At 37.2% G+C, this 14,116-nt stretch overlaps 1 protein-coding gene and 1 long non-coding RNA gene across 3 annotated transcripts; one reads left to right on the forward strand and one right to left on the reverse strand.

Annotated features, from left to right (window-relative positions):
* The first annotated feature begins 4,480 nt into the window (after positions 1-4,480).
* upf3a (UPF3A regulator of nonsense mediated mRNA decay) lies at positions 4,481-14,083 on the forward strand. Of its 2 annotated transcripts, none has more exons than XM_034693237.1 (10): positions 4,481-4,671; positions 6,673-6,779; positions 6,879-6,985; positions 7,196-7,294; positions 7,443-7,553; positions 7,657-7,712; positions 7,794-7,952; positions 8,052-8,185; positions 9,803-10,097; positions 12,874-14,083. In XM_034693237.1, exons 1-10 carry the CDS (start codon positions 4,531-4,533, stop codon positions 13,060-13,062), a joined length of 1,398 nt encoding a protein of 465 aa, XP_034549128.1. In that variant the 5' UTR covers positions 4,481-4,530; the 3' UTR covers positions 13,063-14,083. The 2 variants fall into 2 exon arrangements, with proteins under 2 accessions (XP_034549128.1, XP_034549129.1); XM_034693238.1 differs by having other exon boundaries at positions 9,803-10,085.
* Positions 7,962-8,753, reverse strand: LOC117819779. Its single transcript, XR_004632623.1, has 2 exons — positions 8,710-8,753; positions 7,962-8,148 (listed from the first exon to the last, which is right to left on the reverse strand). It is a non-coding gene; the product is annotated as an uncharacterized LOC117819779 (long non-coding RNA).
* Positions 14,084-14,116: the final 33 nt, after the last annotated feature.

Here is a 14,116-nt window from a genome sequence, read left to right on the forward strand (position 1 = left end):
GAAAAAAGTCTTAATCTTTGATTTAAAAGCATTGGATACATTCAGACAAGCATAAAAGAACACAATTAAAATGACAGACATAATAAAACATAGAAAAGCAAAGGGAAATTAAATTTGTATTTAAAGCGAGTTAAAATAAGCCAAGATAGGAAGGCAGTGGCAAATAAAAAGGTCTGATTTAAAAGAGGTGAGAGTTGGAGTGCACCTACAGCTTTCAGGGAGTGTGTTCCAGATATGTGGTGCATAATGACTAAACGCTGCTTCACCATGTTTCGTTCTGACTCTAGGGACTGAAAGCAGACCAGTACCTGATGACCTCAGAGGTCAAGATGGTTCATAAAGTAGCAGACCAGCAATGTATTTTGAGCCTAAACCATTCAGTGCTTTATAAACCGTCAGCAGGATTTTAAAGTCTATTCTCTGACAGACAGGAAGCCAGTGTAGAGATCTAAGAACTGGAGTGATGTGATCTACCTTGTTGGTCCTTGTTAGGACTCGAGCAGCAGCATTCTGTATGAGCTGCAGCCGTCTGATGGACTTTTTAGGGAGTCCTGTAAAGACACCGTTACAGTAGTCTAGTCTGCTAAAGACAAATGCATGGACAAGTTTTTCTGCATCCTGCTGAGACCACTTAGGGTGGTTAAACGTTACTTACAGCCATGTGCAAGCATTAATAGGCCAATCCAAAAACAGACATTAGAAACTGAAAGCCAAAATACCATACTTTTGTTCATTTAAAAAAGGTTGAAAACAGAATGTGAGTAATCTTCATGTTTAGTCTGTAGCTGGAGGATAGGATATACAGATTCTGATTTGCATTAATTTGAACGGATATCTTCATGTATATTTTATGAGAATGGATAAAAGAACATTTTAGATTAAAAAAAAGAAGAAGAAAAAAACACTTTTTTGGACCCCCCATCAGTGCCTCGCGACCCCCCAAGGGGTCCCGACCTCCACTTTGGGAACCAGTAGTCTACTCGCTGAGTCCAGACCATCCCTTCGAATGTCGGTCATGCCCCGGTGAAGGGGAGGAGTGAGGCCTGGGTGAAAGAGAGAGAGGACAGAGAGGTCTCCATCCTCTAGCGCGCACACACTGTTCTCCTGGACTCCTCCTGGACCTTTTCCCCGATGGAGAGCGGGTTTCGTTATTCCAGTAGAAATGGGCTGTACTCCGTCTAAGTCGGCCGTCATTTACACACAGGACAGGGTCTATCGGGACCTGGACACCTGCTCCACTTTTGTCCCCAGCCTGAAGAGCTCCGTGTCCACACCGGAGGAACCTCGGCAGTGTGTGGAGACCACGACCGGCAGACCAGCCTTCCTCAGCGGTGAGTCCATGATCAATCTATAGATAAAGAGACTATGGAAGAGGATTAGGGCCACTGAAAAAATAAAATAAAAATGACCTCTAAAAGAATATTAATAAAATAGTAATAACACTGATATTTCGCAGGAAAATAATTATACAATTTGCAAAGTAGTAGAATGTATTCAGTCATTATATAACACAATCATTTTCACAGTGTAGACACTTTCAACAAAGCAACAGTAATGTTATGTTCGTTTCTGAAGGACAGCAATAATGTTTGTGGGTCGACTTGACCCGGGGCATGTTTAATTATCCAGAAGTGTAAAAAAAAAAAAAACAATTAACATTTTTTAATCTCATTATTAACTCCATTACTAACCATTTAAATCAATATTTAGTGCGATGGTATTCTTTAATCCTCACAGATCATGGTTCAATGAGGATAACTCGTTTTTTATGAGAATTCACATTAAAGCTTTTTTAAATGTACATTTGAAAGACCATATAAATACAATAGTTTTACATGACATAGATTTTTTTTATTTCTTTTTTTTTTATTTTTTTTTTATTTTTTTTATGAAGAACCAGAACCAACTCAAGCAAACAGAACCAGATACAGAACCAAACTCAAGCAAACAGAACCAGATACAGAACCAAACTCAAGCAAACAGAACCAGATACAGAACCAAACTCAAGCAAACAGAACCAGATACAGAACCAAATTCAAGCAAACAGAACCAGAACCAACTGAAGCAAACAGAACCAGACTCAAGCAAACAGAACCAGAACCAACTCAAGCAAACAGAACCAGAACCAACTCAAGCAAACAGAACCAAACTCAAGCAAACAGAACCAGAACCAAATCAAGCAAACAGAACCAGAACCAGACTCAAGCAAACAGAACCAGAACCAGAACCAAACTCAAGCAAACAGAACCAGAACCAACTCAAGCAAACAGAAATAGAACCAAGTCAAGCAAACAGAACAGGTTATGATTAGGTTTAAGATTAGGGTTAGGGTTAGGGTTAAGATTAGGGTTAGGGTTAGGGTTATGATTAGGATTAAGGTTATGATTAGGGTTAGGGTTATGATTAGGGTTAGGGTTATGATTAGGGTTAGGGTTAGGGTTAGGATTAAGGTTATGATTCGGGTTAGGGTTATGATTAGGGTTAGGGTTAGGGTTAGGATTAAGGTTATGATTAGGGTTAGGGTTATGATTAGGGTTGGGGTTAGGGTTAGGGTTAGGATTAGGGTTGGGGTTATGATTAGGGTTTAATCTCAGAATTCTAACTTTAATCTCAGAATTCCAACTTTTTTCTCAGAATTATAAAAAAAAAAGAAATTTGACCTTAATTTTTTTTTTTCAGTAGCCCTTATCCTCTTCGGTAAGAAACTTCCTGATAGTGTGATATTGTTTTCCTCCAGGCTTTGTTTTACAGCTAGAAACCATATTATAATGTGAAAGTGGGTTTTGTGTGTATTTTTGTTTCCTTCAGTCCCCAGCAGAGATGCCCTTGCGAGGTCGGTGAGTCAGTCCTCATGCACAGAGTCCTGGAGCTCTGCAGACTGCTTGTGCCGTGCGGATCAGTTGAGCCTGACTCCCTGTGGCCCGACTCCAGACCTGAACGGTGATACTGAGAGCTGTGGGTCTGCTTAACTGTGACTCTCGGACATAAACTGATTCCGATGGGAGCTTTTTTTTTTATCTTCAAGCCTCAGTTGATGATTTTACTTTACACTGTTCTTTTATGAAGATCTGGACCAGAGGACTCGGTGAAAATACACGAATGGTCCAGCAGAAGTTTGAACTATTTACATCCTGTAATCTACACTTCAATATAGGGGCAATACATGTTGTATAATGTATTTGAAAATAAGGGTTTCCTGAGGTAGCCTTCTTGTTCTTTACTTGAATATTTCAGTTATTATGCTTCTTCATTATTTTAGTCTACACCTTTACTTTAAGGCTTTTTGATATTTGATGAACCATCAAATCATCTATATATAGGCAATCTCACCAGCTGCAACATTATAGTGATGTTGTGTACAGGACTTCATAATTTTTTATCCAATAAATATAATTCTAGAGTTTCTTAAGACTAACTTAACGTATTAATTCTTATAATTTTTGTTGTTTTTGTTTTCCTACTTTTATCTTAATTATGTTGCATGCTATTTCAGCATTTCAACTTATTGTTCTTCTACTTTATTATTTTTCTTCTTCCATACATTTTTTGGCTTTTTTCACAGCCTTTAAACTTTGACCGATTTTCACTGTTCAACTTTTAAACTATTCAGCTCCTTAAGCTCATGGGAGCTATTACTTTTCACATTTCCACCCCCTTATACTTTTATTTTTTTAATGTTATTTAAATTTAAATTTGTATTATTGTTATCATTATTATTATTATTATTATTATTATTATTATTATTATTATTATTATTATTGTTATCCCCTAATATATGTTGCCATTATTTTATTTCTGCTTCTTTCTTGCTTTTCAATCGCTGTAAAGCACTTTGGGTTGCATTTGATTTGTATGAAAGGTGCTCTATAAATAAAGATTGATTGATTGATTGATTGATTGATTGATTGATTGATTGATTGATTGAAAAACCTTGAGTGGGCCACTGGTCGACAGCTGCCATGCACTGCATGTATGTGATTGTATACATCTGTTTTTTTCTGAAAAAATCACATTGATGACGGAGAGGTCTCAAAAACTGATGTATCAAATATGATTGGCGTTATAGGGTTAAAGTTAATGATAAAGTAACAAGAAAATACTATAAAAAGTGTGGCCTGTTTAAACATAATCTGAAAACATAGCTTTGAATGACTTGAGTAAAGCATTAATTAGCTAACAGGTGGATTCAATTATTCATGTTGACGAGATGTTACTAGCAGCCAAATATTCACTCTAGTTAGTCACACAGTCTTTGCTAAACCAGCTTTCAAAACATTTCAAAGCTATTATGCAAAGCAGAGAATTGGTTTTTTGAAGGTAACGTTAACACTGTAGAGACTAATTTGAATATGTATATTTTTAATTATTAAAAACATTTGCTGCATATAGGTGGGAGGCTCTACCTGTAGTAATGGTCATATAACAACACGTATTAAAAGCTGTCATTTTAAATCCATGTCCTCCCGCGATATTTCTGTACTCTCGCGAGAACCCAACGACTTCACACGGGCGAGAGGGAGATGGGGAGAAATGAGGTCTGAAAAGGACCAAACGACAGCGGGCAAGGAGAAAAGCGTCGTCGAGATACAGTTCAGAGACCTTCAAAGGGACCAGGAAAACATCCCCGGTAACCTCAAGCTGAAAGAAGAGAAGAAAGAGGTTTTTACGAAGGTACGAGGCCGAATGTTTGGGATGTGTCGCATTGTTTACGCCATGTAGAAAACGGACATGGAGGCAAGGAGGGAGGTGGGGACACTTCAGCACCGCGGACAGCGACAGGAAGGAGGACTGAAAACATCCACTAGTATTCTTTTCTCATACCTCTCATTTCTAACATCCAACGACCTTAGATTTCACATTTCCCTCCAGCTTGAATACATTTAAAGATATTGTTGTTGATAAATTACGTTGACATATGCAGCTAGGGTTAAAACGAATTTAGTAAACACTGACAGTCAGCTATTTTTCACTGTTCAAACCGTGTAGCTGCAATTTCTATCAATCAGTCAATCAATGAATCAATTAATCAATTAATCAATTAATGAAGCTTTATTTATATATCACCTTTCATACAAGTCAAATGCAACCCAAAGTGCTTTACAGTGATTGAAAAAAAAGTCTAAAATAGAGACTAATGCACACCAACAACAATGAAATATGTGTAATTAAAATAAGTTACAGCATCAAATTAATCTATATATATATATATATATATTTGTAATAAATGTTCTTATTGAGAAATATGGCAAATTTACAATGACAGACCAACACCGGAAGTCAAAAAAGAAAAGAGATGTATAGTGAGTGACTTTTACAACAGAATACTGTCCATCCCAAGTATTGAAGAACAAAAATAATAATACAAGCCATAATTTCCTTTTTTGCAATTTTTCAGTGCAGCATAGAGAAAGATAAAAGAAAACAAAACATGACATCTCCCAAACAATATCGATATATAGTAATAATGTAAATAACAGTTATAATGGTAATATATCAATAAGACTAAATATAATAAAATTTATTGTCAAATTAATATTAGGAATAAAAATAGTTTTAAAAAAATGAATTTAAAAAGGGGTAAGGATAAGAGTTGAAAATAAAATTAAAGCTAAAAATGTCAATAAAACTGAGTAGATAAATAAAAAGAAATGAATAAATAATTTAAAATAAAATAAGGTAAACAGTTAAAATTAGTAACATAATAAAGCAACATTTAAATCAATATAACAGTCAAAAATAAGTAAAACAATTGTAAAACCCTTCATAAAAGCCAGACTGAATAAATATGTTTTTAGTTTATGTTTAAAAGTCTGAAGTGTTGTTATAGTTATTAAGAAGCTGGAGTTTCTGAAACAAAGGAGCAGATGAGACGTGGGGCTTCGATCGAGTTGCCATCCTAGCAAAACGTTTCTGAAGGTGCAAAATTTTATGGAGAGTTGTAGGAAAAGTACTAGCCCAAACTATATTACAATATGAAATACAAAACTCAATTTCTCTATCAGCTCCCCTCAGATCCTCCGGCAGGCTGTTCCATAGTTTAGGAGCAACTAAAAGAGAGGAGGCGGAGGATCTGAGAGGGTTAAACACAACATTTACTTTCTGTTAAGACATTTTTTTACTCACAAAATTTCATTTCTATTTATCACAAAATGATATACAGTATGTTTGACAGGTGTTTTTTCACAGGTCCCCATGCCCAAAGTGGTTGTGGTTATTTTGTACATACATTTTTAAGTATGCTAGAATTAGTGATTCTGTTAAAGTCATATAAATAAATGTCTTATTTGTATTTTAATTACAATACGATATCTTGCATTTTAAAGATAACTAAGAAATGTTCGTTCTACTTTGACATACATATAATTTATCTGCCTCCTCTATTTTAGAGTTCAATACAGATGTCAATAACTGATGAGAATAAGGAAACAATGTTAGATTTGTTTAACATTAAATTTAAGGGCTGCTTAAATCATCTTAAGAAGCCATAAACTTCATAGATCCGGCTAAAAATATTTGAAATAAAACGAATTTTAGATGTCCATTACAGTAAAGAACATGGAGACAAGGATAAAAAATCAAATTAAAAGGTGTTATAAATGAATCACTGATGGTCTCTCTTGTAAGGATCCCCCTGCTGAGATAGAGAAATGATTCATCATTCGTTGATTACAGGTGGTGATTCGAAGGCTTCCGCCCAACCTGTCAAAGGACCTGCTTGAAGAACAGCTCAGCCCTCTTCCATCTTACGACTATTTTGAGTTCTTTCCTGCTGATCAAAGGTAATCATGATGAAAGTTTTAACCAGCCAACTGAAACCTATCTCTTGTTTCTTCCTTTTACTAACCAGAGAGTGTCTGTTTCTCTTTTTCCCTCCAAAGTCTCTATCCACATCTCTTCTGCAGAGCTTACATCAATTTTAAAAACCCTGAAGACATCCTGCTGTTTAGGGACCGGTTTGATGGTTATGTCTTCATCGATAACAAGGGTAAGTCTTGTGTTTGTTGAAACTCAGTCTAACTTTGTTTGCAGTAATAAGTGCTAAAGTTAGACACACAGCGCAACAAAGCATGTTTGTTTAAGATCTATACATGGGCTTTTATGGACATGGAGGTGGCTTTCAAGCTTTGTTGCCATTGTTACTGCTTCTAAGCTGTTCTGTAAGATGACAGGCTGCCTTTTTTTAATATTTACTCAGGCCAGGAGTATCCTGCCGTGGTGGAGTTTGCCCCCTTTCAGAAAATTTCTAAGAAGAAGCTGAAGAAGAAAGATGCAAAAGCAGGGAGCATCGAAGAAGGTACTGAGAGACAAAGCCTGAGCCATAAGTCAAACCCTCTCTGATGTTCATAGAAAATACATTTTGCCTGTGAATATCCATTTTATGAGTGTTATTAAATGTACGGAGAATCAATATCTGCCAGATAAATCACCTGAATCTCTTTCAGACCCAGAGTACAGGAGGTTCCTGGAGAATTACTCCTGTGATGAAGAGAAGTCTATGGCCAACCCAGAAACTCTGCTGGGAGAGATTGAGGCCAAGACCAGAGAGCTCATAGGTACACTGTCATTTGCACACATTTATTTCTGTCCCTTTAAATCATTGTTGTGGGTTTCAGTAAGATTCATCGCTATTTTCTTCTTCCCCTTGTCCTGCTGTAGCCAAACGGACAACACCGCTGTTGGAGTACATCAAAAATAAGAAGATTGAGAAACAGGTAAGAGAGATAAATGCTGAAGTGGAAAGGAAATACTCCAGAGTGCGGGTAAACTTTCATAAGTGCTTATTTTTCGTACAGAGAATAAGAGAGGAGAAGAGAGAGGAGCGGCGAAGAAGGGAGCTTGAGAAGAAACGACAGAGAGAAGAGGAAAAGAGAAAGCGAAGAGAGGAGGAGAGGCGCAAACGGAAGGAGGCAGAGAAGCAGAAGAAGTTGTCTGACAAAGATATCAAAATAAAGGTTAAGAAATTAAGTTTCACTTTAAAGAGTTTATTCTTGTTCAAGCGGTGGTGTTTCAGCATGTTTGTCATTTGATGGTTCTTGCTTTGCCTGCTGTAGCTCCTGAAGAAGAGTGACAGGGACGATGACGTGGATTCAGACCGGATGAAGGACAAAAGTGACATCGGGGAGACAGACAGAGGAAAGTGGGAGAAATCTGGGGGACAAATGAAGTCAAAGGACCAAAAAGAAAAGTAAGACATATGAAACTCCTTCACTTAAGGAGGAGGTATGGTGTTTTAGGCATACTAAGTGTGTAACCTTGTGGTGTGTAAACAATTCATAAGTGTATGTGATAGTGAGAGATGCATTAATTATTTCTGTTTCTGTTTTCGTTCATTTATTTGCACAATTAAAAGAAAATACTTACAAAAAAAAGAGCAAAGATAAATAATATAATGTGCAGGAAGAGGCAGAAAACTCAGAGAGCTTATTTGAAGCCTCCACCAAAATAGTGTTCTGATATCAAAAATGAATTAAAAAATACTAAAAATAAGAGATTCATAAGATAAGAGATTCCTTTACTCGTCCCACACGGGGCAATTCAAGTGTTACAGTAACAGAGTAGACAAAGTGCAAAAGAAATATATAAAGCAAACAAGAGCCTATAAAGTAACAATTATTAAAAAGTTATTAGCAATTAAAATTAAAGAGGTAAAAAATAAGCACATCTTAAAATCACACATATATATATATATCATTGGTCATAGAGTCTCACCACTGCAGGAAGAAAAGACCTGCTGTATCTCTCCATGAGACACCGCGGGTGAAGAAGTCTGTCACTGAACGAGCTACCTAGTGTTGTTATGGTCTCCTGGAGGGGGTGTGACGTGTTGTCCATCAGAGAAGATAGCTTTGCCATCATCCTCCTGTCAGCCACCACCTCCACAGGGTCCAGTGGGCAGCCCAGGACCGAGCTGGCCTTCTTCACCAGTCTATTCAGCTTCTAAATGGACACATAGAGACAATAGTTGATACTAAAAATAAAATAACATAAGAATATACAAAATTAACAATTAATATAAATACAGTTATTACATCAACAGAATTCAAAAGTACAAAATATGAATATGATGTGTATGGACACCTACTCTATGAGTATGTGGTTGAGCATGATGAGTATAATTAAGTATGTTTTTTCAAGCATCCTTTATAACATTTTAAAGATAAACAGTTTTTCGCTACATTGGAATAAATATTCCAGAATTTGCTGCCCCCTGAAACGTATTGAGAATTGACTTCTAGGTAAAACATTTAGGAGGATGAAGAAATAAAGTTTGACGAGTTGAATAAGAGTGGACCTGTGAATTTAATTTGAAGTAAGACTTGAAGTGATCAGGGATATTCCCTACACATTGTATTTTATACAAAAAAAACCACATATTTGAGAGATATTGATGTTATAGATATTAAGAAGCTGGAGTTTCTGAAACAAAGGAGCAGATGAGATGTGGGGCTTCGATTGAGTTGCCATCCTAACAAAAAGTTTCTGAAGGAGCAAAATTTTATGGAGAGTTGTAGGAAAAGTACTAGCCCAAACTATATTACAATATGAAAGATGTGGATAAATTAGGCTGTGAGAAAGAGTAAGGAGACAGTTTGATGACTAATCCTTCTTATGATAAGTAATTATAATCAAACTACTAATCCTCCATTAGTAAAATAATTGATGTAGCTTAACATATATGGTTGGAAATAAATCATACACAAACACAAAATGATGCAAAGAGTTTTAATTATAACAACAATAATATTCGTCTGTAAAAAACACATTCATGTGGTGCTGTTGCTATCTCTACTCTGACCACTAGAGGGCAGCCAGAGAGCGACAAGGAGCAGAGAGAGCAGCATGGTCGCAGACAGAGAGACAAGGATCACCGTGGAAAAGACGAGGAGAGGAAGCGACAGCGACACCACTATGAGTTTGACAAGTTCATGCGACGCAAAGATGAAACTAAATGGGGGAAAGGCTACTGCCAGGACAGGGCTAAGAAAGAGGGACACCATCATGGATACTCATACTGTCCTGACAGTGGAGATAAACTTGGAAAGGAGGATAGGGACGACAACAGGAAGGAACGCCTCCGAAACAAGGTGAGCGAGAAGGTGAGCATGAGAGGGGGAAGGTGGTGACTATAACTTCCTTTCTGTTGTTGTTGACTTGTTACTGTGATTCAGATGGCGGTTGATATGTTGTGGTTTACATGTGCTGATGATTATCTGCTTGAAGCAAGTAAGTTTCCTTCTCTTTCAGTGTATACGTGAAAGAGTCTCTTTCAATGTGTTAAAGCCAGCAAAGAGATAACATTTCTGCAATTATTCATCCAACAGTAATGTGGTTCATTAAATGACAAAGTGATGTAGTTTAGCTGATTTACTCTGAAACACTTCTACTATTACTTTAAGGCCTGTTTTTTAAAGGACTTATGGCGAGGTGAAATCCTAAAAACACTCTGCAAATTAAAATAATCTGTTAGGATCTTGTAAGGTGTCACAATAGACCAGGTTGAAACACAGGCTGTATCTACATTAAGCATTCAGCTTTCTTCGGTAGGCTTATTTCCTAAACGTTATTTCAAGGTGACATTTACTTTCAAACAAACAAGTTTTTTCACAGAAGAGGTGCAGGGTTTGTGGTCTACGTTTCCTCTAGAATCCTCCAGGTGCTGCTGTTTCCTACTACTATTCTTAACTCTAGATCTATCAGAATGCCGTCTATGCTCAAGAACATTTGAATTATAATGCAAACACTTTGAATGAAACAAATCAGGTTTAAGTTAAAAATAATCCTTGATATGATATGGAGGTCCACAGCCCTGCTCGGGCAGAGCCTTTATTTATATAATCTACCTGTTTGCACAGATTTCTCAAGACATCAAAACATGAACAACTAAAAGCATTTTAACTTATTCCTTGACTCAACCTGGTGTGTCTGAAGGCAGACCCTTGGTTTCTCCCCTTTTTGATCAAAACATGTATGTTTCGAATATTTCACTTCCTGGGCCCTTGACAGAGGCACAGGCTTAGAACAAGAGTAGAACACGAAGGCATGCAGTCTAGCTGTCAACTACTCCTTATAGTAGGGGTGGGTTCAATGAAGAGAATAAATCTTATCTTATCTTAAACTTAACTTCAATACTTTACTATAAGTGACTTCAAATAACTTATTGTAACTAAACTTTACTGTACTTAACAGAACTTAAAGCTCCTGCAAGGAACTTTTTGTTCAAGTTCAGCCCACCTACTCTACTCTACTCTACTCTACTCTACTCTACTCTACTCTACTCTACTCTACTCTACTCTACTCTACCCAATACTCTACTCTACTCTACCCAATACTCTACTCTACTCTACTCTACTCTACTCTACTCTACTCTACTCTACTCTACTCTACTCTACTCTACCCCACCCAATATTCTACTCTACTCTACTCTACTCTACTCTACTCTACTCTACTCTACTCTACTCTACCCAATACTCTACTCTACTCTACTCTACTCTACTCTACCCCACCCAATATTCTACTCTACTCTACCCTACTCCACCCAATACTCTACTCTACTCTACTCTACTCTACTCTACCCTACCCCACCCAATATTCTACTCTACTCTACCCTACCCCACCCAATACTCTACTCTACTCTACTCTACCATACCCCACCCAATATTCTACTCTACTCTACTCTACTCTACTCTACTCTACTCTACCCTACCCTACCCAATACTACTCTACTCTACTCTACTCTACTCTACTCTACTTACTCTACTCTACTCAATACTCTACTCTATCTATCTACTCTACTCTTCTCTACTCTACCTACCTAACCCACCCTGCCCCATCTACTCGCTCTACTACTACTTACTCTACTCTGCTCTACCCTACTCTACTCTACTCTACTTCTACTCTACTCTTCTCTACTCTTATCTACCTACCCTAACCCACCCAATGTCTACTCTACTACTGACTCTACCTACTCTACTCGCTCTACATACTCTACTACTCTACTGTACTCTACTCTACTCTACCCTACCCCACCCAATACTCAACTCTTCTCTACCCTACCCCACCCAAAACTCTACTCTACTCTACCCTACCCCATCCAATACTCTACTCTACTCTACTATACTCTACCCTACCCCACCCAGTACTGTACTCTACACTACTCTAAACTACCTTATACCTTACTCTCTTTTCTTCTCTTGTCTTCTCTTCTTTCTTCTCTTTTCTTTTCTTTTCTTTTCTTTTCTTTTCTTTTCTTCTCTTCTCTTCTCTTCTCTTCTCCTCTTTTCTTTTCTTCTCTTCTCTTCTCTTCTCTTCTCTTTTCTTCTCTTCTCTTCTCTTCTCTTCTCCTCTTTTCTTTTCTTCTCTTCTCTTCTCTTCTCTTCTCTTCTCTTCTCTGATCTAAGCTGATCTGATCTGATCTGATCTGATCTATTATACTCTATTCTTTTTTACTCTACTATTCCCTAACATACCATACCCTACTATTCTTTACCCTACCCTTCTTTACTGTTCCCTGCTTTTCCCTTTTCTACTCTCCCCTACACACTTTATTGGCATTTGTGTCCTCCCTCTGAATATCATTTAAATGCCACTTAAAACAACACCCCAAAAAAATCGTTGAAATGTAAACCACGAGTTAAGTGAAAGTTAGTTCTTGGAGAGTGAAATTCCTCACACTTTGTTTGGTGTAACTGAACCACCTTAACCACAATGCTTTTTGTATCTTCAAGCCTATCGTGTGAAGGTTCACATATAGGCTTCTGTGACTCATAAAATGAGCGTGTGGTCAAAAAAAGACAGAGTAGGTATAAATTAACAAGCATATCTAAGTTGTGTACTGCCTGTCCCTCCCATATATACTCTCTTGTCTATCCGCAGGACCGTCCGGCCATGCAGCTCTACCAGCCGGGCGCTCGCAACAGAAAGCGCATGAGCTCAGCAGGAAAAGGCTACGACTGCATTCCTGTGGGCCACTCACCAGAACCGGGGCCCGAGCATTGTTTTGATGTTGTGACTATGGCGACAGGGTTGGAGAAGGGGTTCGAGAAAGGCAAAGATGAACAGTGAGCATCCTGGACTTTGGTGTGATTTACAAATAACTTATAGAAGTTTATGGTGGCAGGTTTGAGTGGTTATCTACCAACTTTTAAAAACAAATCTCTACTGAGGGAGAAAAACACTTCAAAACACTCTTTTTTTATGGGTTTTAGGGGAAGTTCAATTCAGAGCTTTGAATGTCAGTGAACAATGTTGTTTTTGCAGGAGCATGAATATAGCACACAATAGATTCTTTAAGTTTTAGTGTGTTTAGCAATATTCAAGATGAGTATCATGTTACATCCTTGAAATGAACTAACCAAGTAGTTACCTGAGAGACAGCTCCACTGTATTTCTCATGGTAATATGTTATATTTGATGATCTGTTTTGATTACATCAAACCTTTATCATGTGATAAAGTTCAGTATAATTCCTCTTACTTAATGTGTTTTGGAGTTTATCCCTGTAAGAGATAGCTTGTTCTTCGTATCCATCAAATGACCCTCTTACTAAGCCTCTTTGTGGACTCTGAAACTCGATGTTTGTAATAATTTCATAGATTTTATGAAGATGAAAATATATGGTAAGTGTAACTTACAAACAATGGATGTAGAACCTGAAACAGGGGTGTGTATTTTTGTGTATAAAGGTGAGAGAAGGAACGGGGTGACACATTATTGACAAAGGGGGAACTGTCAGTGTCACTTTTTAAATGTGGTCCCACTTTAAAGGAGTCATATAACAGGGACGATGCTTTGTACATGATCACCTACGAGTCAAGAAGAACACATTCTTAAAGTTTGTATTAATTATTTCCTAGAAATGTTAAATATCAACACAGAATATTTAAAACCATTCATTTTCTATGCTGTGTGCATGGTATTAACCTGTCAATCAAAAGTGATAGAAAAGTCAGAGATATTTATGAAGTAATATAGTGTCTTTATCAAGCCTTACATATTATTTTTGGACATGACTTAACATTTGTCTATCAAACCTCTTGTATCTGTTTTCCTTTGAATTGTAAGAAATAAAGCTCTCCTTGTGTTATAAGGGACACATCAGTGTTTCTCTAACAGTTGG

This window comes from Notolabrus celidotus, chromosome 10 (assembly GCF_009762535.1).
Source record: "Notolabrus celidotus isolate fNotCel1 chromosome 10, fNotCel1.pri, whole genome shotgun sequence".
In the NCBI taxonomy this organism is placed as follows: Eukaryota; Metazoa; Chordata; class Actinopteri; order Labriformes; family Labridae; genus Notolabrus; species Notolabrus celidotus.

Excerpts from the sequence above, each read along its gene's own strand:
- upf3a (XM_034693237.1), top strand. The coding sequence starts at position 4,531 with ATGAGGTCTGAAAAGGACCAAACGACAGCGGGCAAGGAGAAAAGCGTC. Across the intron at positions 6,780-6,878 it reads TTCTTTCCTGCTGATCAAAG|TCTCTATCCACATCTCTTCT; the intron begins GTAATCATGATG and ends TTCCCTCCAAAG. Across the intron at positions 7,953-8,051 it reads ACAAAGATATCAAAATAAAG|CTCCTGAAGAAGAGTGACAG; the intron begins GTTAAGAAATTA and ends TGCCTGCTGTAG.